This window comes from Podarcis tiliguerta (assembly GCF_965153285.1).
Source record: "Podarcis tiliguerta genome assembly, chromosome: 1".
NCBI lineage: Eukaryota > Metazoa > Chordata > Lepidosauria > Squamata > Lacertidae > Podarcis > Podarcis tiliguerta.
In genome coordinates this window covers 30611793-30635444 of record NC_139534.1, presented here as the reverse complement: position 1 = coordinate 30635444, position 23652 = coordinate 30611793, and the positions used below count along the sequence as shown (strand labels likewise).

At 40.5% G+C, this 23652-nt stretch overlaps 1 protein-coding gene across 2 annotated transcripts in view; it reads right to left on the bottom strand.

Moving 5' to 3' along the window:
* DPP4 (dipeptidyl peptidase 4) overlaps positions 1-23652 on the bottom strand; it is a 52142-nt gene that overhangs the window by 23301 nt on the left and 5189 nt on the right. For both annotated transcript variants that reach the window (XR_014504149.1, XM_083408447.1), the window contains exons 3-16: positions 19253-19342; positions 18658-18749; positions 18466-18540; positions 15602-15654; positions 15349-15421; positions 14154-14274; positions 12227-12387; positions 11172-11275; positions 10316-10445; positions 10113-10157; positions 6038-6148; positions 5882-5949; positions 3949-4002; positions 1697-1815 (exon numbers count right to left, since the gene is read on the bottom strand). Coding sequence is in view for 1 of the 2 variants with exons in the window: in XM_083408447.1 (XP_083264573.1) it covers positions 1697-1815; positions 3949-4002; positions 5882-5949; positions 6038-6148; positions 10113-10157; positions 10316-10445; positions 11172-11275; positions 12227-12387; positions 14154-14274; positions 15349-15421; positions 15602-15654; positions 18466-18540; positions 18658-18749; positions 19253-19342 (1296 nt within the window). In the remaining variant the exon portion in view is untranslated. The remainder of the gene's footprint in view (positions 1-1696; positions 1816-3948; positions 4003-5881; positions 5950-6037; positions 6149-10112; positions 10158-10315; positions 10446-11171; positions 11276-12226; positions 12388-14153; positions 14275-15348; positions 15422-15601; positions 15655-18465; positions 18541-18657; positions 18750-19252; positions 19343-23652) is intronic.

The window sequence follows — 23652 nt, the reverse complement described above, 5'->3', positions numbered from 1 at the left end:
ATTCAAGTTATTTTCCATTCTTTTAAATCAAGGCATTAATTGAGAGTCACACACAACTTAAGTCAAACCCTTTGTTCAGGCAGGGGCTTAGTCTGGGGGAAAAGATAGAGAGAGTGAGGGAAACTTTGCCTCAATACTTTTTCCAGGACTTGCTGCCTGAAGTTTCAAGACAACAATTTCCCTTCAGCCTTTTTTCTGCTTCCCAAAATTTGTATCTCGTTCTTTTTTTTTCTTTTTTCATTCTAGGCAGCAGGAGAAGAAACAACACTTCACTGGGTAGCTCTTCTCATCGCTCAGCACTTTTTTAGAAATGATGTCCAAGGTGCACACATTAGCCAGCGAAATGTGTTGTAGGTTGAATCCTGGGTGGGAAATATACAGCATTTGCTTGGACAATATGTGTGGTGGTGTGTGTTGGGGGGTAACACTGTACAGCTAGTTAAATAAATTCATGACAATTTTATCAGTATAACAAAACTGAGCTAGGGTAACCAGATGCAAAAAAAATGATAAAGCTCCTACACAATTATTCATAGAACCATAGAATCATTGCATTGGAAGGGACCCTGAAGGTAATCTAGTCCCATCTCCCTGCAATGCAGGAATCTCAACTAGATCATACATGACAGATGGCCATCCGACTTCTGCTTGAAAACCTCCAAGGAAGGCAAGCCCACAGACAGATCAGTAGGTAGAGCATGAGACTCTTCATCTCAGGGTTATGGATCCAAGACCCACATTGGGCAAAAGATTCCTGCACTGAAGGGGGTTGGACTTGATGACCCCTTTGACCCCTTCCAACTCTACAGTTCTGTGATTCTATGACTTCTCATGGACGTCTGTTCTACTGTCAAACAGGTGCAAGAGCTCTGTCCTTTTTTGTTGTTGCTATATGTCTAGTTGAATGTTTTTCTTCCTTCTATTAAGGCTAAAGAACAACCAATTTGCTTTTTCTTCTTATGATTAATATAAATCAGGCTTCCTCAAACTCGAACCTCCAGATGTTTTGAGACTACAATTCCCATCATCCCTGACCACTGCTAGCTAGGGATAATGGGAGTTGTAGGCCAAAAACATCTGGAGGGCCGAGTCTGAGGAAGCCTGATATAAATGTTTTGGTCCGTCCTCCCCGCACTCTGGATAATTCATTGTAGGGGTGTCTAGAGCTGTAAAAACACAAAAAGTAAAAACACTTGTCAACACGGCCAAAAGTCAAATGCAGGTAACATGCAGATAGCCAATGAGGTGCCCTCTGGATTTAGCTAGACTTCAAACCCCATAAACCCTGACCATTGACTATGTTGGCAGAGACTAATGGGAAATGTAACCAAACAACATCTGGAGAGGTCACCAGGTTGGCTGTCCCTGCACTAAGCTTTTGAAATTATGGCCATGATCCAGACAGCACATGAACCAAGGATGCTCCCTGCAAAAGCAGCTCCTCATGCTGCACTAGACCCTGTGTCAGAGGATACAGCGACTGAAAAGAGGTTGATATTGCATATCCCTATTCCCTCTTATGTCTGATAATCTGAGGCTTGGATATGGACCAAAAACCAGAAATTAGAGGGAACAGGGACATGCAGCATCATCCTCTATGATTGGCAAGTAATAGAAGGATTGACTAGACCTGGTATAAGCACTAGGGTCCAAGTATCAAGTCACACTTATATCAGATGGGGCAGGCTGTACTCACCATAGCAATTCAGGGTATAGTATCTTGCATTTGTGCTGAAGGATGCTGAATGATACTGACATCTTTCTTTGTTTAGATAACAGCTAATGCATGTTTTTTTTAAATCATTTAATGCTATTCTGCAAAAAAAGATAAAAACAGATTAACTTGAAGTTAGTTTCATTAAATCGCAATTATGAAGAACTCCACCCAAATTGGCTTGGATTAAATGTATTTCATTTTAAAAGGTTACACAACTGGCAACACTTCTTTCTATCCCGTCCTGTTTTCAACTGGATATTAAAGTAAGAATTAACTACTGTAGCACAACTGTTCCATTATAACAGGAGTGGCTAATCTCCATGGGATGGATCTGGTTCCCTAAAGCAATTTTTTATGCCCTTTCCAATACCTACTGATCTGGGGGGGGGGGGGGTACAGCAAACACACACACACACAGTGCTGAAATGTGCTGAGAAGGTTAAGCCTTTCTGCCCCATGCCTTGATTGAGATGCAAATTGCCCCTTCCCTTGCCAGCAGATTATTGTCCTTCTCCTTGCTTATCAATCAGGAGACAGCAAAGGCACAGGAAGACCTATGCCAAACACAGAAAGCCCAGGCCAGCACCTCCACAAGGATACATAAAATAGCAAGAATTTATTTCCGGAAGTCCAATATCCAGGGCAGGAAAGGTTCACACCCATGGTGGGCAGGGGATCTCCCAGGATTGGTTCCCAGCCTTTGGTCCTACAGTCAGTGGCGTAGCGTGGGTTGTCAGCACCCGGGGCAAGGCAAGTAATTTGCGCCCCCTAACCCGGGGCAAGCAAGTAATTTGCCCCCCCCGCTGCACTGTCCCTCCCCCAGATAGTCCCTCGCTCTCTCTCCGCTCCGCACCGCACCGCACGCCTGGCACCCTCCCCTCCACAGTGGGCGGCGACCCGGTGGCTCGGATCGGATTTGCACAGCCAGCACTGCAGTGAGAGAGAGAGAGTGAGCCAGGTAGGGGCAGAGAGCTGCAAGTGCGAGCGCCCCCCCCCCATGTTGCGCCCGGTGCAGCCGGCCCCCCCTGCACCCCCCACGCTACGCCACTGCCTACAGTAAGGAGCTGCCTCCTCCAGAAGAATCACCAGGCCTCGGTCATTAACAGCCTTCTGTGTATATCCAGAAGAAAACAAGGAGACTGCCTCCTGGTGCCAAAGAGTGGGTCCCTGCAAGCTAACTGGCTTCCTTCACATTGAATAATTTCGGGTTTTTGCATGCTTCTCTCTTTTTGCATGCTTTCCTTTCAAAGTTTTGCTACATTATTTTCAGCTGCATGAAGAACTTTCTGTCTCCATGGTGTTCCAAGTTCCTCCATGTTGTACCATCTGTATCACAGTAAACATACTTTTTATTCCTTTGATGAATCATTTGAGAGCTACAGCAACCTTCTTCCCATGGAAGATCGCTCCATTACTACATGGAAAATGTGGATTTCTAAGATAGCCATGCACCCACCTGCTAGCAGTTCATTACAGCACATATTTAGCTAGCTAACCTATGACTGTGTCGTGTTCAACCTCATCACTCAGATCCTACACATCCAGCAAAACGAAGCAAAAACAGCCATGCAATTTCCCATTATGCAAAGTCCATCAAATCTTGACACCATATGCTGTTACATTTATAATAGAACGCATTCCAAAGATGAACCCTATTTGGCGATCAGAAATATAGGGTTGTGTTCAGAGGTGCTCTTCCGTGAGTGGAAGGCCTCTTTGCACAGGTGATGGGGTGGGCTTTTTTTCTGATGTACTGTCAGATTGTTCCATGAGAACAGGGAACTGAAATCTAGCAGAAGCTTTCCATTAGTGCAACAAAGCTTCACACAAAATATTGCACAGAGTCTTGTATAAAGTCTGAAGATCCACGGTTGCATCAAGTATACGTTGCATGAAATCTTCCACTTTTTGGGTATTTCTAGATCAAACCCACTGACTGACCAGACCAAAGGATCATAAAATACCCCATTCTGAGCATCACCAGGCCTCGGTCGTTAACAGCCTTCTGTGTATATCCCAAGCTCTTTAACTTATCATGTTCTGTAGAGCAGATGGAGTAAACTTCAAAACATTCTCAGATCATTATCACAGCTTCAAAAATATCAAGACAAAACAAGCTATCTTGGTTTAATGCTAAAAATAACTTTTAAAAACTAAAAATATGATATTGTCTTAAAAGAAAAAAATATCATATTGGGTTACAAAAAAAATGTGGCAAAGCGGAATCTTACTTATACAGATGTCTTCCTCCTGGCGTATTTTCAAATTCATTACTGATAAAGTATCTGTGAAACAAGCAAACAAGTTACCAACTGATTGATCAATAAATTGTGAAATCACCATTCCGATTTTAAAAATTGCCGGGGGTGACACACAAAATATGAAATTATTCAAATGCACAAGCAGATACCATAGACAGCTATAAAATCAACCTACATATAATACCTTGCCATAGCAATCCTGAAGGACTAACTTGCATTGGCAAAGTTTGTTTTTATCATTGCTAAGGTAATGCTAACCTGGAAAAAAAGAAAGAAAGGACTGCACCAGATCCCATAAAGAATGCAGCAGACAAAACGAAAACAAAACTGCACGACTTACTTAATAAGTTATTTCCAGCAGGAAATTATGATCTCCGTCAGGGGAATTTGTCCAACTCGACATATCTTTTTTATGCACGTCTGAATAGTATTGAACAAATTCCTCCAGAAGCTGATCAGTGAAACACATTAGGAATTTAAAAAGTACTGCACTTCATTGGCTTTGCCTGTTGTATTATTTCTAGCTTTCTAGTTGAACGGTAGTGAATGCTTTTTTTTTTTTTTTTTTTAATGGAAGCTGGGGTGGGCGGGCAATTTTACATAGGAACAATAGTGGATGGAGAAAGGAGTCTGTGAGCCAATAGGGCACTTCCAAAAGAGAGAGAAATGCTATGTTAAGCATTAGGTCTCTGTAACATTCAGTGATCCACTATCCAGCATAATACTAAGCTTAGATGAACTTGATTCAACACAAAAGTTCCAAATTCAATAAAGGTTAGTGGTACTTAAACCTCACTGAAATCAATGCGCTTAAGTCAATTGCAATTTAACATGTCCCTCACTTTAGCTACATCTGGCTGGAGGGCTTAGAAACGACACAAAAAAATCAAAGGACATCCACGTTCAGCCTATCTGACAGACATAATCTGCTAGGCACCTGAGTTGGTTTCCAAGATGGCTCCTGCTAATCCAAATGGGAACACTTGGGGCATGCAGAATTAGTTTGGATGGTACAGGCTAAATTGATGGACTATACAGAACTGGCAAAATTGACATATAAGCTAGGGGACAAGGATATCTGTGACTTTAAAGATGAATGGGAACCCTTTACAAAGTATTTGAAGATGCAACAAAGCGAACTGGACTTCTTGGCTGGCTTTGAATAAACATTCACAAACTTTTTATTGATGATAATCAGCTAAATAGTTTGAGGATCTATACAACTGTGTAACATGCAGAAAACAGCATTCTTAGAGAAATCAAAGACTGGAACTGAGTGAAGCCAGGGGGTGGGGGTTTGTGTGGGAGGGAGGAAAAATGGGGGGGGGGGGAGTAAGGATGATATGTTTCTGGATAATATGTTTTGTTTTAATTTTGAATAAAAAAAGTTTTTTAAAAAAAGGATGGTACAGGCTAGAAAAGGGATTCTTGCACAAAATCCTTATACTACTTGGTACTCCTTCCTCATAGGAACTTTTCATCTTTTCTCACTAACTTTGCAGGACAAAACCACTGCTTTGATATTTGAAGTTTTAAACTCAGAGGAGTAAACAGTTAAGACTTTTTTTTTCCTATCCAGGCCTTTAAAAATAACTGATGTTGGCCAGTTTTTAAATGTTTGTGTAAACTTCAGGGGTACCATGGGTTTTTGTTCCATTTTTGCTTTTAGTTTTATAATTTCACGTGCTATTTGTATTTGTAGTTACCTTCTTCTTCATTGGAAGCCGCCAATGTTGTTATAGGGCTGCATGCAAATGTTGCAGATAAATAAATGCAGAGGCAATTTCTGCTTCTAAATAAGAGACATCTCTACAACAGATACTAAGAAACCATAATAGGCTTTTTTTAAACATTACCCTCCCTTTCTCCACTAAACTTAAAACTAAGTTTGATGAATACTCACATGAAGTTATTCGTTAAAGCAGCTATGCTGATTACTTCCCAATTTCCAGATGTAATGGGCTTCATTTCCTAACATATAAAAAGGTTAGATAAAAATGGAATTACATGATACAAGAACCTAAATCCACAATGATTTATTTATATATCTGTTACTTACCCCTGTGCTATTGATACCAATGTGGTGGATATGCTTATAGCCATCTGCATTGCTGATGATTTTGTAGTAGCTATCACCGTCAGGTGCAAAGTAAGGCTCAGAAGGTTGAAACTGGGGAAACCAACAACCAAAAGTTTACAGTAAATAACAAGGTGTTGTTTTTTTTAGAAAAATTGTCTTTAATGTTTATATCATTTTGTAAGTTGCTTTGGGACACTTTTCTTTTTTTAAAAAAAAAGGAGCAATAAATTCAATAAATAATATAAGCTTTGGGAATTCTTTAAATATTCAGCTTCATTAAAGACCTACATTGGCTCCCAGTACGTTTCTGAACACAATTAAGTGTTGGTGCTGACCTTTAAAGCCCTAAACAGCCTCAGCCCAGTATACCTGAAGGAGCGTCTCCACCTCCATCGTTCAGCTGAGGTCCAGCTCCGAGGGCCTTCTGGTGGTTCCCTCACTGTGAGAAGTGAGGTTACAGAGAATCAGGCATAGGGCCTTCTTGGTAGTGGTGCCTGCCCTGTGGAATGCCCTCCCATCAGATGTCAAGGAGATAAACAACTATCCGATGTTCAGACTACATCTGAAGGCAGCCCTGTTTAGCAAAGTTTTTAATGTTTGAAGTTTTATTCTGTTTTTAGTGTTCTGTTGGGAGCCTCCCATAGTGGCTGGAAAAACCCAGCCAGATGGGTGGGGTATAAGTAATAAAAGTATTATTAATTATTATTATTATTCATTGACTAGTGATCAAGGATTTCTGGAAAATGCAAACGCTGCAACATTTTTGCAGCTCATGATGAAAGAATATGTTTTGATTCTTCAAGGGGGATAATACAGCTAGTGTCTTAAAGAGTCAACAGAACAAAAACGGCTTTATATATCATGGCTAAAATTTTAAGTGAGTTATGATTTATAATCTGGCTTCACCCTCTCAAATAGACCTATTCTGGTAGCAATATTATCCCTAGATATTTCATAATGAGCCCTATGCAATTAGATTTATCATCTTATTGAAATGCTGTGTTCTAGATGAAGGAGGCTGTCCTGGCAGGGGAGTAATTGCAAATAAATAGTACTGTCTTGCATTGAGTTGAACAGGCAAATTATACTTCTGTTTATGACTTCTATTTATTTTAATGTTCCCAAAGTCTCTGCTGGCTATAGCATTGTTCATGTGTGCACAAGTTATTTAATAAGGAATCATTTATCAAAAACTACTAGAGATAATTGCTTTAGTTATGGTAAACAAGTGATCAATAGAGGAATTACTTCTTTACAGTGCACTCCCATCTACCAGAGAGCCTATTTAACTGTATTACACAATTGGCACCTAATATTTATGTCCATACACACTGCTAAAATTGACAAAATATTAGTCTGCAATGTGCTGTGACAAAAAGGAATGCAAATGGATGAAATATTAAAAGTAGCAACATCAGCAAGTTTCCTTGATAGTTCAATAAAACGACTAGATCTTTCTTATGGCAAAACATCCTGTTTTCAATATGAAAGCAAAAAGACCCTATTCATAAATCAATGCAAACACAACTTTCCCTTTGCTGAAGTATTTTATTATCCAAAATCACTCCAGGTTGCATCCAATGTGCCTTTACCTCAGTAGGAATAACTTTAATTCTTGCAAGTCAGGGAACCAAGTTTTCACTGATCTCTGCTAGTAAACCGCTTAAGCTAGCATCCTCACTTCCCCTCTGAAAAATTGCTGCTGAGGAATAAGCTGATGTTCCAGAGCAGGATATGGTAAAGAGAAGTCCACAAGGTAGGCGGGATCAGTGAAAATCAAGTGCCCTGACTTGAACAAACAGAATGCAGTGCCACCATTCGGTATAGTCCTCCTAAGAAGCAAGTTATGTACATTCCAAAGAATGTTGGCAGCTGCATTCTAGGCTCCAAAAGCAGATCCATACAGCAGCAAGTGGCATTCAATAACTTTCTCGCAACCTGGATCCATTGCTCTAAGGCAGGGATGCAGAACCTGCAGCCAATCAGATGCTGTCATACGACAGCTTCCATCATCCCCAACTATTGACTTTAGTGGCTGGAGCCGATCAAGTCCAGCAACATCTGGAAGTTCCCCTTATTTGCTCTAAGGAAAATATTCATTGCTGTAGCTGTCCAAGGTTTCCCATTATTTCTAAGCAGCCTCCACAACATTCCTGTAATAAATCTTGTTGTTATCCATAGCTGTACATTCAAAGGTATTATGCAAAGCCATTGGTGGAGAATCTATACAACTGGAGGTTTTTTAAATGAATGAATGAAAGCAAGGCTTGCTAATTAGCCAATAGGCTGCAACTGCAAAGCCCTGTTGCAACTTTGCACGTGCCACTGGTCAGCTGATCGCTGGTGCCTGCTGAGTGCTCTGCCTTTACCAGTGTGCATTGATATTGAAATGGCTTGCAAGGGTTGACAGCTCTGCCAGCTAGAAACAGTTGCCCACCCTGTGACATGAAAGCAACCTTTGAAATATCATAGTGAAATGTAGCTGTGCTTTGCTGATGAAATTCTGTCAGTTGGAGTGCAGAAGGACATTATCCAACAATGGGGGGGGGGGATTAATTATCCTCCCTCCTTTCTAGTTTATATTGCACTCACACTCGTTTTTTTCCACCTTCCTTTTGCATAACTGTTCGCCACATATGCAGTCTGCTCATCACTTTACTTACTGATACTTTACGATGTAGAAGCAAAATGTGTTAGCTGTAAGGTCTTCCTGATCAAGTTTGACAGCAGGTGGGATTATCTCCCATCTTTGTAGGGTAGATTTTTTAAAATCCCTGCTGTCTCCTTCCTCACTTTGTTTCTTGAAAGCTCTTTTTTTGCCAGGGGGAGGGGATGAGAGGAATTTAAAAATTGTAAATATGCATGGGAAAGCTTGAAATATCACATGCATTTTGTAATCTTACCAGCTCAATTCCTTCCCCCCCAAAAAAAAAGAGAAGTTGGGCACATAAGGCCATAAATGTGGCCTCACGAGAGAACAATAGTGGCAATATCATTTAAAGTGTTGTTGTCTCAATTATTTGGAATGGGTGTCTCCCAATGCTCTTGTCTAACTGCGCACCTGAAGGGTTACTATTCCATTTTCCACTGTTGGGAAAAGTGATGCAATCCCATTTACACTTATCTGGGAGTAAGTCTCATTAAATCTATTGGAAATACATTTTAGGAGATATGTATAGGGTTGGGAGTCCAGCAGCATCTGGAGGGCCACCTGTTTCCTACTTCTAAGCTACACCTTCCAGTCCTTGTAAAGGTAAAGGGACGCCTGACCATTAGGTCAAGTCGTGACCGACTCTGGGGTTGCAGCGCTCATCTCGCTTTATTGGCCGAGGGAGCCAGTGTACAGCTTCCGGGTCCTGTGGCCAGGATGACTAAGCTGCTTCTGCCGAACCAGAGCAGTGCACAGAAACATTGTTTACCTTCCTGCTGGAGTGGTACCTATTTATCTACTTGCACTTTGACGTGCTTTCGAACTGCTAGGTTGGCAGGAACAGGGACCGAGCAACTGGAGCTCACCCTGTCGTGGGGATTCAAACCACCATCCTTCTGACCAGCAAGTCCTAGGATCTGTGGTTTAACCCACAGCACCACCCGCGTCCCTCAAGTTTTCGTAGAACAATGCAAATCATAAACCTTTAGGAAGGATTTTTTTAAAATGAAAATCTTGAAGAAACTTGGAAAGAATCTTTAGTGTTCCACCTGTGGGGTGGAGGTGGAATGGACCGGTCTTCCTATAGATGTAATATGTAATTGATTATTAAACTGCATGTCATGAAGTAGCAGCAGACAAAGTTGTCCTTCCACCTGGAACATCTATGTTCTCATTTGCTATTAGCTCCACTAGTGTTATGGACCCATGTTTAAGGTACAAATATGGGCCTTGAGACTCCACCAGAGGGCAAAAAAGCTGGGGAAAGTTTCCCTTTTCCCTTTGCCTCATTGCAAAATGCACCTTCTTCACTATGCTTTGCAATGGAAAAGGACCATATGGAGATAGCGTTGCACATGGCTGCAGTGTAGCATGTAGTTTGGCTCCCAGAAATACAGTACTTACTCTGCCAACCCAGCCAGTTTTACTCTCGAAGTGACGCTGTTTGTCCTGAAAGGGGAAGAGAAAAGAGATATCCACCATTATAACAAGTGCCTATCAAGCAATACCCTTCTTGCCCCTCCCTTACTCTAATGTAAATAGTTACAGGATTTTCTTTTCCCAATGGCTTCCTTCGGAAAGTTGACCCCCAACCTACCCTTTCATACCTGTGGACATTGCCATGCTCCACTTGTGTAGTCACAGATTCCAAGAACTGAAAAATTTTGAATTCTTTTGAGCCACTGCAGACAGAGTCTCTCATTGGTCACCCATGTTACAACACTCAGGTAGTGATCCCTAGAAAAAATAAGATGGTGCTAGGCATCTATTGATATACGTACACAAGCTTGAATTCTAAAAACTCATAGCTACCATTTGTATTTATCTGAGCATTAAAGCACTATCACAATTGCAGTACTGGCTACATATCATCTGGACTTCTGATAATGCTCTGACTATGTTATCCCTGCTTCCCCGCCCCTCCTGATGAAGCAGCAATGAAGTTCTAATTGCCAATGGACCCTTGACATTGGGCTGCAACTCTTAAAACAGTATCTCCTAGTCTTAGGCTGAACGTTTAAAAACATTGAACAAGGATTGTTGACATTCTCACAATTCAAAAGAGGGTGCTAAAAAGGGTTATACTTTCCTTCTTGCACATTTAAATGCCAGCTTAAGTGTTTCACGAAACAGAGCCATTAAAAAATTGTGTGCAGATTTGCTCCAGCTTGTTGAAATAGATAAGCTGAAATTCCACTTATAGCAATAGCAAATCACTATTTATAGGAAACCTCTTGCGACAGAATAATGGCTTGCTATAATATTAACAAATAACATGGAACTATAAAAATGTTGAAAAGACAACTTTTACATATCAAACTTCTGCCAGAAATAGTTTTTACTATATTTACGTTGCTGTTTTTAATCAGTGCTCTGTTCTGCTTTATTATATATTGTTGCTCAACAAAAGGAAACTGTTATAGCAGTTTCAAACGCAAGGCTTGTTACATTATTTGGACTCACCCAGATGCTATGCTACTCGGTGCAACAATTTCATTGGAACTGATCTGCGGAAGAGACTGGGTATTCACAACAAATAGCCTTATGGTTGGATTCTTCGCACCTGCCTGAAAGAATTAATACATTTTATATCATGATGACATCTGTACATAACATCAATGCTCGTTTATTAAAGCACAGTAAGCTTAAAAATAATTATTCTTCAGCTCAACATTTAAATGTTAGAATTGAGAATAGCATGGTATTCAGAAATATGCCAGGTAAGTTACGGATTTACAGAATTCTGAGGTTAATACAGGTGAATGTGTCTCTCTTATCTCTTTCTGATCATAGAAAACATTAAAGCTTTGTTCCATTCCATAAAAAGAGGCATGGCAATATCACCCCAGACATTTTTATTTATTCATTTATTTATTCTGAGTTTTTTCTCTTGAAAGAAATGACAGCTCTGTGGGGCTTGTGGGGATGCTATTATCATTGGAACCACACATGCAATTCAAACTAACATGTAGCTTATGCCCTATAACAGTCAATTTTACTGAAAAAGAAAAGAGCCTCCAGCTACTTATTGCCAAACACATTCAGGCATGCAATCCCGAGTAGTAAATAGGACAATATGATGATCTAAGCCCAGTTTCATGTTAATACAGAGGTCTCCAATATCCCCAATTATTTTAAATGCAAAAGATGAGTGCCCCAGAATCCTGAGGAGGAGAAAGGAAGCTCTCTCCCTCTTTTCTAAAGACCATTCAAATGCATTTTCCAAAGGTAACAGACGTAACAGCCAATGAAGATCTGCTCTTATCACATTCCTACTCCACCCCAAGACAAGCCATTTCAGAAACTTAAATTCCAAAGTCTTAAATTGCACTTATTTCCTGTTTCCCTAGTGATAATAAAATACTTCAATGCTGCCAGATGCTATTGACTTAAGTCGCAGTAATCACAGCAAGCTGTTGAGGAGAGACAGACAATATTTTCGTTAGCAGCAACTGATTAAATGTGAGTATTCTCTTAATCAAAATGCTCAACAACTATGTTTAATAAATAACACAGACCTTAGGATACGGGATTTTAATGGTCTTTGGATATTGCAGTGTATCTTCTGAATAAAATGAATACTCAATAACAGGAACTCCAGTATCGTTAATCTCTGCATATGCTAAAAAGCTGCCATTTGGAGACCACCACAGAGCAGAATGGGTGCCAAACATTTCCTCTGAAAGAGATGCAAATGTGTTCTTTTGAAGCAATAGTAGCAGAGTTGGCTTCTGCCTCTGAAACATTGTTCTTATTAATTTGTATATAATTTCAGATGGAACTGTAGCTGCTAACATTCAGATGCCTTGCCCTGTCTTGCGACCAACACAATAACCAAAGCCTCAGAAATGCCTTTTTATAGAAATAAATGTGTTATAAAAATCTGGCTTCAATAATTAACGTAAATGCTAGCACTCAAAATCATCATTTATTCTGACACTGAAAATCCAAACAGTTTACCAAAGACAATTGTTTCTTTCCTAGTCTATAACATTTCCACATGCATCCTTCCTAATAAGGCACAGTCAAATGAGAAGAAAACAGTTCTAGTGCCAGTTACAAGCCAAACGTTTTTAAAATGTAAGGGAAGTACCAGACATTATCAATATATCATATTTAACCTTTAAGAAGTAGTGCCTGAGTTTGCTTTTTTTCTTCTTCTTCCCTTTTATGTCTTTTAGATTGTAATCCTGCAAAAAGGGACCATTTTTTGTGCATTGATCATGTGCAATTTGCCTTGGGAGTCTTTTCAGATGAACAGTAGAGTAAAAATGCAAGACCCCTGGGATTAGATGGGATCACATATATGGCTCTATTAAAAAAGTTAAAGGGATGTGCAGGAGAAATGGTGTTCAACTCTCTTTTCCACCTGTGACTTCTCCGCAGCCCCTCTACCACCAACACTTTTCTTTCTCAGTCATATTTATCTCAGAAGCCAGCAAAACAAAAAAGGCATCATGGAACAGAATTAACAGGTATTTAAAAACAGAGCCACTGCCACATCTGTAGTTTAGGCCTGAGTGAAGATTTCCCAAAATGTTTAGGAACATGCTTTGCAATTAAACTCAGCATTCGTTTGGAACAGAATTTGCCAATACCAAAAAAGTGGGGGGCACAACAGATTTTCACTGAGTATTTTATATCTCCAAAGGATGGATAGGAACAAAGATAATGCTTGCAAAACTGTTTACATGGATGCTGCACTGTTTTATCTCCCCGCCCCCGCTGTGTGTGTGTGTGTGTAAGTAAAGCAAACACAAGGTGCATCACAAGGGCTAGTAAATTAAAGGTGCTTCTTCAAGGGACTAATCATGAGTGCCAAATCACTACTGGCAGTAGTGAGTGAGGAATCCCTGTGTACAGGAAATGTGGTGAATGCATCGGAACTGCTGGATGTCAGTAAATCATGCAAGAATAATTTCAAGTAACACTTCGAGCAATGGTGTGGAGGATCACAACAGTGTCCTTCCTTCTCTCCCTTCCTGTTCAGCAGCAGCAGCAGAACTGCCACTTATTCGGAGAAGTGGGGGCAAGGTGAAGTGGGTAGCAAATTCACGGCTCTCTTGGTGCACCTGTGCAGTCCTGATCTCTCTGCTGAATCACCCCATTCCCCTCCTGATAAGCAGTACAGACAAGTGCAAGCAGATTAGAAGTTTCCGTTTCTAATCTGAGGCAAACCATAGTTTCCGTTTCTAATCTGAGGCAAACCATAGTTTGCTCTTTCGCTGAATGAGCAAACCCAAAGCTTGACTGGGATTATTTTATCGCATGCTATGTGTCGCCACAAATTGAAAAACAAAAGCTTCACTTGTGTGAGGATGAGTGGGGAGAACACAAGGTTGAGGGTCACAGCAGCTTATTCTCTTTATAGACAACCGTGGTTGCATCTGAATACAGTCACTGCCTCTTATAAATTCTGTATTTAGGTTGTAATATGGCAATTACCTTCATAAACCCAGTCTGGTATTCCATTAAAAATTTTGTTTTCTTCTCCATTTTTAGTGATCTGCACAGCGAGGGCATCTGGTGCTGTTTTCACATAAATGTTGTTATGCCAAACATAAGCCTGCCATTAAACAAAAACATTTTTTAAAAAATCACCACGCTAGCTGCATAGCTCTTCACTTTATATCAACCAAATGACTTCTTTTCCCTTTTATTTGACACATTTGTAGACACACTGATTGGTTTTTTCCACCCACCACCTAATGATTTATTAAAAATATTTATAAGCTGCCATTTAGGGTCAAACCACACTCTCCCCCGCTGAACAGTTTAATGAGCACCGTTAGTTCCATTTTCAGGGAAGGAGGTGCCTGAATCATTTTCATAAAGATCAGATAATTTCACGGAGGATAAGGATGCCAGTGTCTACTGGACAATGTCAGAGACTGTATACTTACAAATTGCAGTTGCTGGGACTCACAACTGGGGAGAGTGTTATTGTCCTGCTTTGGGGCTTTTCAAAGGCACACCTGGTTGGCCACTATGAGAACAGGATACTGGACAAAAACAGGCCTTTGGCCTGATCCAGCAGGTTCTTCTGAAGCTGTTATGATTCAAGGGAACTGAATGCAGCTCAAATGCAAATCTGCCATCTGCTTAACTAATTGATAGTCTAGGCTACATGGTGACAATATGAAAACTACTATCACACTTATGAACATTGTTGACTTCGGTATAATTTAGGCGTATCTGAATGAAGCTAGTGTGGCCTGCAATGGTTACTGACCAATGACCATGTCGTTTCCTTCTCCCCTGGCTTAACCTCCCCCTCCCACCCTGTCCTTTTCTTTCCCCTCCCCCCAAAAACCTTAATTCTTCAAAACCTGAAATGGAAAAGAATGCTATATAACGGAAGTAAAAATCATGAAAATGCTCTTAATCTGTAAAAATCTGCTGTCAAGGACAAGATCCAGCAGAGAACGTACAACATTCTCAGAAAAGTAACAGAATATAGATATGTGCACCCTTTTTAATTAATTTATTTTTAAAGAAACACGTGGACTTGAAATATTTAAAACCTTACTGCCAATATGCAAAGGCCCTTGGGTGCAATCCTGAGCCTTTAAATAAAATCAATGGGAATTTTGCCACTTAACTTTTATGGTATGGGTTTGGCTACAAGTGTTTCACTAACCAGTTTGTGACCAACAGGTGCCCAGGATACGTACTGGATCTCCTCGGGAATTGGGTTGACCTGTACTAAGGTACTACAACAAAAGAAAAACACAAAGTGTAAAAGAAAAAGGGGAAAAGCAACCAAAGTACTAATACTAATAATGCTACTAATACTCTTGTACTCTGGCTAGTCTGGCATGAACTAAAAACCCCTTTGTAGGGTAACAATAGCACTTTGATAACACAGTTGTTGTAGTAGTAGTAGTACTGACCCAGCAGACACATCATAGATGTAGTATGACGCATTGTAAGAGTGCCTCCACACCTGCAAGAGAAATGTTTGCACATAAGGAAAACACCAAGACAAACTGGCATTCAAAATCTTTTTCCTAATCATGTTCTTCTTATCTACATTTTATTTAAAGGTAAAGGTAAAGGTACCCCTGCCCGTACGGGCCAGTCTTGACAGACTCTAGGGTTGTGCGCCCATCTCACTCAAAGAGGCCGAGGGCCAGCGCTGTCCGGAGACACTTCCGGGTCACGTGGCCAGCGTGACGAAGCTGCTCTGGCGAGCCAGAGCCGCACACAGAAACGCCGTTTACCTTCCTGCTAGTAAGCGGTCCCTATTTATCTACTTGCACCCGAGGGTGCTTTCGAACTGCTAGGTTGGCAGGCGCTGGGACCGAGCAACGGGAGCGCACCCCGCCGCGGGGATTCGAACCGCCGACCTTTCGATCGGCAAGCCCTAGGCGCTGAGGCTTTTACCCACAGCGCCACGCACGTCCCACATTTTATTTAATATAATCTTAAAACCAAAGTCTCTGACAGGGGCTGCATACAGACCTCCAAGCATCGTTATCTGGCCCTCATAACACTGACCAGGCCTTGCCCCAGGGCAACACCCTATTACCAGCCCTGCTTTGCACCCCTTGTGCTGTGGCCTGCCTGCCTTTGATGAGCTCTTGAACTCTGACCATGTATCTCGCTTGTCTGGCTGGAGGGTGGAAGGATGCATGAGTGTGTGTTGAAGCTAGCCTACTGTACAAATACAACATTTTACATTCATTTCTCTGCTTGCTTATGCCTCTGGCCCTTCGCACCACCGGAATGTGGCTCTCAAGCTGGAACAGGTTTCTCATCTAAGAGTTGGAAGTGTATTTGCCCACACAACCCAAAGCTTTCATAGGGTGGTCAGAGCACTCTAGCACCAATGGCTTCACAGCCCTGGGACTATGTGCTTGGGCATGGCCAACCCACACAAAACCGAGAGAAGTTCTAAGACTGATCTGCACCATCCCTTTAAAACACGTGACTTTCCCAATGAATCTCAGGAACTATAGTTTCTTAAGGGTGCTGGAAGCTGTAGCTTAAAAGCGGGGGGTTTCCCAGGATTTGTTGGGAGAAGTCAGATGTTTTAAGCAGGCATTGGATGTGCTTTAAATGTGTGGTGTGGATCTTCCCAGAGCACTAAATAGAAAACTTGAAATCAAAGCACATTTGCAGTTTCTCATGCGGGAAACCTCCCATTTAAACCAATGTGATTTTTTTTACTTTAAATAATAAAATCTACCTGTATTATATGACATGATTGCATCACAACCCCGTTATCTGCAGCAGTCATATTGTTTCCTATTACTTTAAAGGTAAAGGGACCCCTGACCATTAGGTCCAGTCACGGACGACTCTGGGGTTGCAGCGCTGATTTCGTTTTATTGGCTGAGGGAGCCGGTGTACAGCTTCTGGGTCATGTGGCCAGCATGACTAAGCCGCTTCTGGCAAACCAGAGCAGTGCATGGAAACACCATTTACCTTCCCGCCGGTGCGTTACCTATTTATCTACTTGCACTTTCGAACTGCTAGGTTGGCAGGAGCAGGGACCAAACAACAGGAACTCACCCCGTCGTGGGGATTCAAACCGCCGACCTTCTGATCGGCAAGCCCTAGGCTCTGTGGTTTAACCCACAGTGCCACCCACGTCCCTTTAGTTTACTCCACAGCAAATTATTCGATGAGAATGGTCTTGTAACTATTTTTGTATATCAGAAAATTGCAATATTTAGTGCTCCGTATTGTCTACTTTTACATTGTGTTAGGTTATCCCCCCACCGCCAAATCTGCCTATTCATATATCCTGCAGCTTTACATTTTTGGTGACTGCTTCTGTGAATACAGTCGTACCTTGGTTTTCAAATAGCCTGGTTCTTAAACATTTTGGTTCCCGAACGACTGAAACCTGGAAGTGACTGTTCTGGTTTTTGAATGTTCTTCCAAAGCCGAATGTCCAACGGGGCTTCTGCAGCTTCCAATTGGCTACAGGAGCTTCCTGCAGCCAATCAGAAGCTGCACTTTGGAAGTCGAATGCTTTGGAAGTTGAAGGGACTTCCAGAATGGATTCCGTTCGACTTCCAAGGTACGACTGTACAATTTAAAGACTTGTGCTGCTAGTTCCCCACCCCCTTACGCTACTAGACTATGAAGATGAGCTTGACAGGAATGGGTCCCTACCCTCTGCCTATCATGGAGCTGGAGAGATAGGCATGGGACCTTTGTGTTATTGCTGGTAATATGTTAATCTTAAAATAGCAGTGCGACATTCAGTGCAAAATCAAGCATACCGGTAGATGTCTAGAGGTGTGGGTGAAAAGAGACAATGAGCTTTTTAGCAACTAAGGTTTAGTTGCCCGTGCTTGTTGCACTTAATGATTATTTATACCTCTTTATAGCTGCAGCTGTATTATCAGCAACTATCCCCCGCCCTTTTTAGCAAAATTGATTTGTATTTTTGAAGTAAATATATTCATTTAATTATTTATGCCAGCAGCAACAGCCCACCCCAAAGAATCTCCCTATTTTCCCAATGAACGAGAAAGCAATTAGTCACCCTCTTGTTGCTACTACAATAAACATCCCTCCCAACTGCATTTTCCCCAAAAATCCACACAAATATCCAACTCTGGACTACACTGCGGGATGTGTGCAATGCAAAGTAACTGGCCAAAGCATGTTGGTGTTAAAAACATTTCCCCAGTCCTGATATACCAAAAGGCCCAAGTGAATCAATATTGCAGAAAACCTGGAACTTTTCTACTAATATGAAAGAGATGACACAAAAGAGAAAGTAGGCTGTAGCTGGTACCTTCTCATAACTGTATCGCAAAAGAGCAAATTTTCGGTCAGGGGACAATATGACCTCTGAACTATTGTAATGGGTCTGTTGACGAAAGAAAAAGGCATTAATAGAAAGAAACATATATGAATACATAAAAGAAAAATACTCAAACTGTAGCTGTTTTGACGGCAGAAGTATGTGGTATTCATAAAAACTTACTAAGGTGGCATTTGACAATATTTCAGATCCTGTTCCATCATCAGCATTGAAGAGTAGAAGGTTGTTTTCTGCCGTGTGGAGATACTGATTTCCTAAGGGAAAATGTAGGAAGCCATTCAGTAAGACTCAGCGATGAGTAGTACTCATGGGGCACCAAGCTCTCCATACCTCTTTCTTGTTTCCTGGGGAAGTATGTTTCTTCCCCCAGGATGCTGCTGCTTCAATTTAACTTAAAGACACTACCTGTTTGCCCAAGCATTTCATACGTGAATGTTTATTGGAATGTCATCAGCTAGCATTGGTTTTAATTCTATTTTAGAGTCTATATATTTTTAATTATTGAATCTCAGGGTTAGTATTTTTGTGATGTCCTCTATGCTAGGCTCCTGTTGGAGTAAAGGCAGTATAAACATGAAAAGTATTATTATCATAAATACTAACATTGTATCTGAATACATAGTTAATGTATTCAGAAATTAAAAGATGCCCCAGTACCCGTTCTCTGTGTTTGCACATATTTTGCAAACAACTTTTTCCCCTTTGTATCACGTATCATTAGTAGCCCTAATGCAGACAAGAAATGCATGCCCATTACCTGAAATCCATTGTAAGTTGAAAGATTTGTATTGAAAATCACCACTTAAATAATCTTGTAGAGTAAATGTCCTGCGGGTGTCAGGAGAACCTGTCAATAAAAGGGAAAAGGCAAGATTGCTTGTGTTGGATGTCATCATCAAAAGCGAATCTGTTTATAGCCCAACCCAGAATATACCATTTGCAAATAAAATGCCTTGATTACAATCATGCTTGCAACGATGATATGAGATTTGGGGTTTGTACCATCACTATGGTCTCTCATGATTGAACCCCACCAAAAAAGGAAGACTGACTGGAAAAATCAAAGAAAAATTGATAGGTTCAACTTCCCTCTCCTTCATTAATTATTTCAAGAATAGTAAAATCACCTAACATTTCCAGATATAAAGGCAAAAATGTGATGAGTGGCACAGCACTATTTTGAAGTACTAAAGGTTATAACTACTTTGGACTAAGATAAGGACAAAAGTATAGCGCAGCAGAAAAACATGCAAATCTGTTTATACCCATTTTTCATATAAATTCTTCTGCCATTAAACTTTATACTTAATATGAGCATATGAGGCTGCCAGTAATGAGGTGTTTCAAACAAGCAACATCATATACAGTGTTGCTTAAGAACTCTAAGAAACCAAGAAATCCAAGAACTCTAAGAAACCACTGAAAGCTTCAGTTAGGTCCAAACTCAAAAATTATTCAAGTTACTTTTTTCTCCACCTAATTCCCAAGCAGAGCTGGGCACTCTCTGCTAATTATAGATGGCTAGAGTCTTGTACTCAGTGCTGCTTGGGAATTCCAAAAAACCAAAAATAAATAAATAAATAAATCTGTGCAGTTTTGAAGTCTGTGCAGTCTGCTATTTTGATTCCAAATGGTGTCCAGTTGTTTCCAAACACAGACAAAAACCTGCTCTTTGATCTCAAGAATCATCATGCATAATTTGGTTAAAGTCAATGCAGATTTGAAAGTTTCAGTCCACCATACTGATTCAAAGTAGCCTCAAGCTGTAGCCAAGTACTGGGCAGAAGACGGATCGCAGTTGCTCCCTGATCTAAGGAACCATCCTGAAAAATTTGGTTGCAATATCTTAAGAGGTGTCCAAATGCATAACAAATAACTTGCAAAAGAGAGAGAGAGAGAGAGAGAGAGAGAGAGAGAGAGAAAGCAGATTGAGCTTTAGTATGTAGTGCATTGTCCTTTATTTTAATATATCAGGTATTTTTGAAAAGGATGAACAATTAGGTATAAGAAATATATCAAACATATTACTGCCATAAAGCAGTATGTTACAATAACCATAATATTTACATGCTAAGTAAGGATGAATGGTGCAAAGAGAAGATAAATGCAACTGGTACTAAAGCTACATTTTACTGCATGTGTTTCTTCCTTCTCATAACCAGCAATATTTTAGAAGTAGTTTCCTGACAAATGGTAAACAAAAAGCTGGACTAGATAAATGCAACATAAATCATGCTAGCAGCACTTTAAATTAAAGTATACAATGAGTTAAACAGCAGGCAATTCTTATTCAGGATCTTGCATTCTGCAACCTGTAAAACAAACAAGCTGCTGTGCTTACAGAGTTTAACTGCTAAAAGTGGGAGGCTGCAATGTCCCGCTTTTTGCCCCTTGTCTTTAATACAGCACACACTATCACACAAGTACCACTAGGTATTGGGCAGATAATATTGCCCCAGGTGTGGAGTAACAGAAAGAAATACAAAGAACTACCTTTGCAGTGCAGCATCCTACATCAGATATTATTATAGCAAAAGAAAAAGAAGGGTTGCCTAGAAATATTCAGTTTTCTCCTTGTGTAGGTCATAAGAAAAGGAAAACATACATCCCATACAGAGTGCATCATCTTATGTTGTGGCAATACTGTGTGACCAGATCACCCAGCAATCAGGACCCTCCATGGCTCTCGAAGCAGCAAGCACATTCTCTTAGTCTACCACTACTTGAGCTTCTCTGATAGTAGATAGCACCCTCAAGAGAACCAGCAACTCACATGCTTACCAAAACCAAACAAGAATGTTCCACAGGTGCTTACCGGAAAATCAGAACACCAATTCCAACTTGAATAAACAGGTAGCAGCTCTTCACTGCCTACAACTAGTGTCAACCAAGCTTTTAAGTTTTTAATGATCTTGCAATACCAGGTAAACAATAGAAGGCATCTTAAATTTAATCAATACATCATGAGCTGCAGTGATATTCCTACTCAACTGGGATGCAAATATAAGATGCTAATCTTATATTTAAGTTGGCATTTCATCCAGATTGAGGTTTGTTTGTCTTTTTACAGTTAAGCCTATGCCACTTTGTTTTGTTGCTTGGTACTATGTTTAGTTTCTGTGCTGATATTTTGCAGGCTACCACAAACATACATAGTTATTGCTCTCTCTCTCTCTGCATGTGTGTATACCACTATGAGCATGGTTTGAACTATGGGAAGTCCAGTCTGCTTATGCACATATTGCAGACCTGAGTTCTGAATTTTATCTGAGATATTGATTCCTGGATTTTATCTGTGACACTGATCTGTAAAGTAAATAAAATCTGTAAAGTAAAGAAAATAGAGTAGTCTTGTGCAAATGGTCAGGCTTGTTGCACCTTTAACATTTGTATAGAAGAGAAGATTTCAGCAGCTGCAAACTGAAATTTCCTCTTCTATTCAACTATTAAAGGTGCAAGATAATTGCCCAATTATCCGAATGTCTACTCAGTTTAATGTGGCTTATTCCAGTCTGCATCTGAATTGGAACTACCGTATTTTTTACTCTATAAAACTCACTTTTTCCCTCCTAAAAAGTAAGGGGAAATGTGTGTGCATCTTATGGAGCGAATGCAGGCTGCGCAGCTATCCCAGAAGCCAGAACAGCAAGAGGGATTGCTGCTTTCACTGCGCAGCGATCCCTCTTGCTGTTCTGACTTCTGAGATTCAGAATATTTTTTTTCTTGTTTTCCTCCTCCAAAAACTAGGTGTGTCTTGTGGTCTGGTGCGTCTTATGGAGCGAAAAATATGGTATTTAAGCTGTTTTCTTAATTATGGAAGAGTTTTTAACTGTTGTTATAGTTTCTTTGTTTGGTGGCTGTAACTGTTTTATTGTTTGTAACCCACCCTGGGACCTCGTGGTAAAGGATAGCTAAGAAATTTCACTGACAAGCAAACTTATTCCTAAGCAAGTCTGTTCAGGACACTGACCTCAAAAATCTGATGTTTAAGGGGCGAAAGAGAGCACCAGAGCGCCTCTGTACTAAGCCTTTGATTGCCTAATTTGTATTAGCATTCAGCTGATTACTATTTCTCTCTCATTTTCCACTCTTCCGCCCCACCCATTTTGCAGGAAATTAGGAACATTTGTGTGAGGAACTGATACCAAAAATAAGGAGAAGTGGTGTAGGAGATGCCTCACACAAAACTGTATAATCAAAACACAGCATTAAAGCACTGTAAGATGCAAATGTTCTACTCTACATAATGTACATATTTGGCACTCATAGCTTTCTTCCATTTTTTTCAGTGCCGTGTCAACAATTCACTGCACAGTCAGAAAACAGGAAGGCTGATCTGAGCAGAGCACCAAGAACTGGCTAGCAAGTAGCATCTGAAATGTATTATCTCTACTGTCTGTGAACACAGAAGTGTGACTCCCAAAACGTATTTCAGGTTCCTTTTATGATAGCTTTATCATAAGGCCCCTGCCTTGTGGAGCTTTATCATAAGGCTCCTGCCTTGTGGAGGTGCCATCAGCTGGAGTTTGTAGCTGCAAAGCTAAACTTTTCTGACTTGATATAGCAGCACTTCGTATATGGGAGCGAGGCACACACGGTGAGGCTCCATAATATATGCACACAGAAGCTCCAGGTTCAGGTTTTGCAAATGTCAGGTAAGGAATCTCAGGTAGATGAGCTAGGAAAGGATGCAACCGAAATTCTGGTTAGCCATCACAAGTCACGGTTGCCATAGTGAGGTAGATAGAGTGTTATCTCAATTTAACGTAATAACATGTTGCATTATTATATAACACCAGGTATCTCTGCACCATCTAAGTCTTCTAAAAGCAACTGCACACCAATTAAAGGACAAATAACAATTTGTTAACAAAATAGCAATATCTGAACATATAATTGTTGATGTTTGATGTTTTATTGTGTTTTTAATATTTTGCTGGGAGCCACCCAGAGCGGCTGGGGTAACCTGGTCAGATGGGCAGCATATTACTGACATCATCAGTATACAATTTGGAGTCTTTTATAGTTGAAACCTATGCACGTCTACTCTGAAGTTATTTCAATGGGCCTAACTACCAGGTAAGTGGGCCAAACATTACAGTCTTAATATTCCTTCAGTATGTTTCACTTTTTCAGGTATTCATGCAATCTTACATG